This window comes from Austrofundulus limnaeus, unplaced genomic scaffold (genome assembly GCF_001266775.1).
Source record: "Austrofundulus limnaeus strain Quisiro unplaced genomic scaffold, Austrofundulus_limnaeus-1.0 Scaffold764, whole genome shotgun sequence".
NCBI classification, from domain to species: Eukaryota; Metazoa; Chordata; class Actinopteri; order Cyprinodontiformes; family Rivulidae; genus Austrofundulus; species Austrofundulus limnaeus.
In genome coordinates this window covers 122,616-125,019 of record NW_013953166.1, presented here as the reverse complement: position 1 = coordinate 125,019, position 2,404 = coordinate 122,616, and the positions used below count along the sequence as shown (strand labels likewise).

Genomic DNA, 2,404 nt, shown 5'->3' with positions numbered 1-2,404 from the left:
GAAGAAGTCTCTTGGAGGAGAGACGAAACGTTTCATTAGAGAAGAACCCGTCCAGAAGACCTATAGAATTTTTTTCTTGTTGAGTATTATGGGATGTTTGCAGTCTTCAGTGGATGTTTTGCCTCCATCGAACATTAAGCTGTGGTGTGTGTGCTCCTCTGTACCTGCCAAAGGCATTGATTAAGGCCACGATTTCCTGCCGGGTCAGCTGGAAGCCTTTAGATGGACTGTGCTCAGGCAGGTTCTGGATCTCCCTTTCCGAGAAGAGGACCTTCAGAGCTGTGCCCAGACCCTGAGTCTGCAGAGACACAAAACCAACATGAGGGCAAACTGGAAGCTAAATATTTTCAGTTTTTATCCACTAGATGCGAAGACTCTGTTATTTGAACCAATCAGATTTGGTTCTGAGTTCTGAAAAACTACTTTCTAACAGTTACCAGGTGGATTTATGACATCTGCCTTATAGAAAATAAAAATATTGAAACATAATCAGTTAATCAAAGCTGATCCTTTTCTTTTACCACAGGGCCAACATTATGGTTTGAATCAGTTTGAGRGTGAGGAAGAGAAATGAATAAAGCTGACTCGTCACACAGGTGGAGTGTCACCAGTGTTCATTTATTTTTATTTATTTCTGATGCTAATGTGACACCAGCTGATCAGTTCTGTTGGTTTCTACACAACCWTAGCTGGGCAGAATAAGACCCACTGTCTGGATGGAGGAAAAATGGGACCATGTGTGGTTTATAAAGTTCAGATGCAGGACTCTGGGTATCACCTCAACACACTCACCTGCAGCTTCCCCCACAGTCGACACTTACTGCAACCAACACAGTCCATGATCCGAGAGATGTTCTTAAAATGAAGCCGGAACTCCTCCTGAATAAAAACAGGACAGGTTCAGGATCAGAAACATAATCAAACCATTCCAGATCAGACYCTGCAAAGACAGACCATCTTTCTGTTTTTGGAGTATTAAATGAAAATAGGATAAGCATCTGTTTTTTTGTTTTGTTTTTCCAATATCTGTTTTTAAAATGAAAAACAAAAAATACATCAACCTAGATGTTGCAACTTAAATGATTTTTGAAACCAGGTTTGAATTGARTGTTTTCTTTAATCACATATTAAGCACACAGGATCACGTATGTCCAAACATTATCCCAAATGTTTAATCAAATAAGAAAGTWAAAATCAAGCTTATTTTTAAAACTACTGAAGTTGCATGATGATTAATCATTCAATTCTAGATAAGAACGGTTCATATCAATTATTACTAGTCTGAAATGAATGCAACATGATGAGTAAATGCAAAATGACTGCAGCTGTATTGATATRGTTAGGTTTTACCTTTAATGTTTTAGCTTCCATTTTATCCCCAGCAAACATGGACTTCTCATCAAAGTGCATTGGGAAAGCTCTGAAAAGACAAAAACAGCTGGCAAATAAATATAGATAGCTGAGTAAAGCACTTTATTTATTATGGCTTCAAAAATCATTTCATGTTCAATATCAATAATGTCCTGCAAAAAAAATGCAATCTGAAGCGTGAAAGTGACAACACTGTTGTCAACAGGGATGTTTTCACCCTGAGGGAGTCTCTAAAACACATCAAATATTTAGAAATTGTGTAAAAATAGGGAGGAGCAATGYTCCAGATGTGCTGGTTGCAAATTGGCTTTCTAGTGCAACCTTGAATAGGGCTCCTCTGGCTACTTTAATATACACCTATAAAGAACCTACAGAAAAATCAGCCAATTTGAACAAAAATGCAATTTTCCCTTGTCACACAAGCTGTGATTCCATCTTCAATTTGGACCCCACAAGTAAATTTTAAAAATCTATATTGTTCGATACAAGTGTGTATTGAACCTGAAGCACTGTTCGATACGGTTCACTATGGTTCGATACGGGTACATGTATTGTTGCACCCCTAATGCCAGGTAGACTTTCGGGAGAGACGGGGAGGTCACTGGGGAGGTAACCCAGGTAGAATTTCGGGAGAGACGGGGAGGTCACTGGGGACATATCCCAGGTAGACTTTTGGGAGAGACAGGAAGGTCACTGGGGAGGTAACGCAGGTAGACTTTCGGGAGAGATGGGGATGTCACTGGGGAGGTATCCCAGGTAGACTTTCGGGAGAGACGGGAAGGTCACTGGGGAGGTATCCCAGGTAGACTTTCGGGAGAGACGGGAAGGTCACTGGGGAGGTATCCCTGGTAGACTTTTGCGAGAGACGGTGAGGTCACTGGGGAAGTATCCCAGGTAGACTTTTGGGAGAGACGGGGAAGTCACTGGGGAGGTATCCCAGGTAGACTTTTGGGAGAGACGGGGAGGTCACTGGGAAGGTATCCCAGGTAGACTTTTGGGAGAGACGGGGAGGTCACTGGGAAGGTATCCCAGG

At 41.7% G+C, this 2,404-nt stretch overlaps 1 protein-coding gene across 1 annotated transcript in view; it reads right to left on the bottom strand.

Annotated features, from left to right (window-relative positions):
- ero1b (endoplasmic reticulum oxidoreductase 1 beta) overlaps positions 1 to 2,404 on the bottom strand; it is a gene marked incomplete in the record, with an annotated part of 60,322 nt that overhangs the window by 2,858 nt on the left and 55,060 nt on the right. The window contains 3 exon segments of the mRNA XM_014028449.1: positions 165 to 298; positions 793 to 879; positions 1,351 to 1,420. Of these exon segments, the coding sequence (XP_013883903.1) occupies positions 165 to 298; positions 793 to 879; positions 1,351 to 1,420 (291 nt within the window).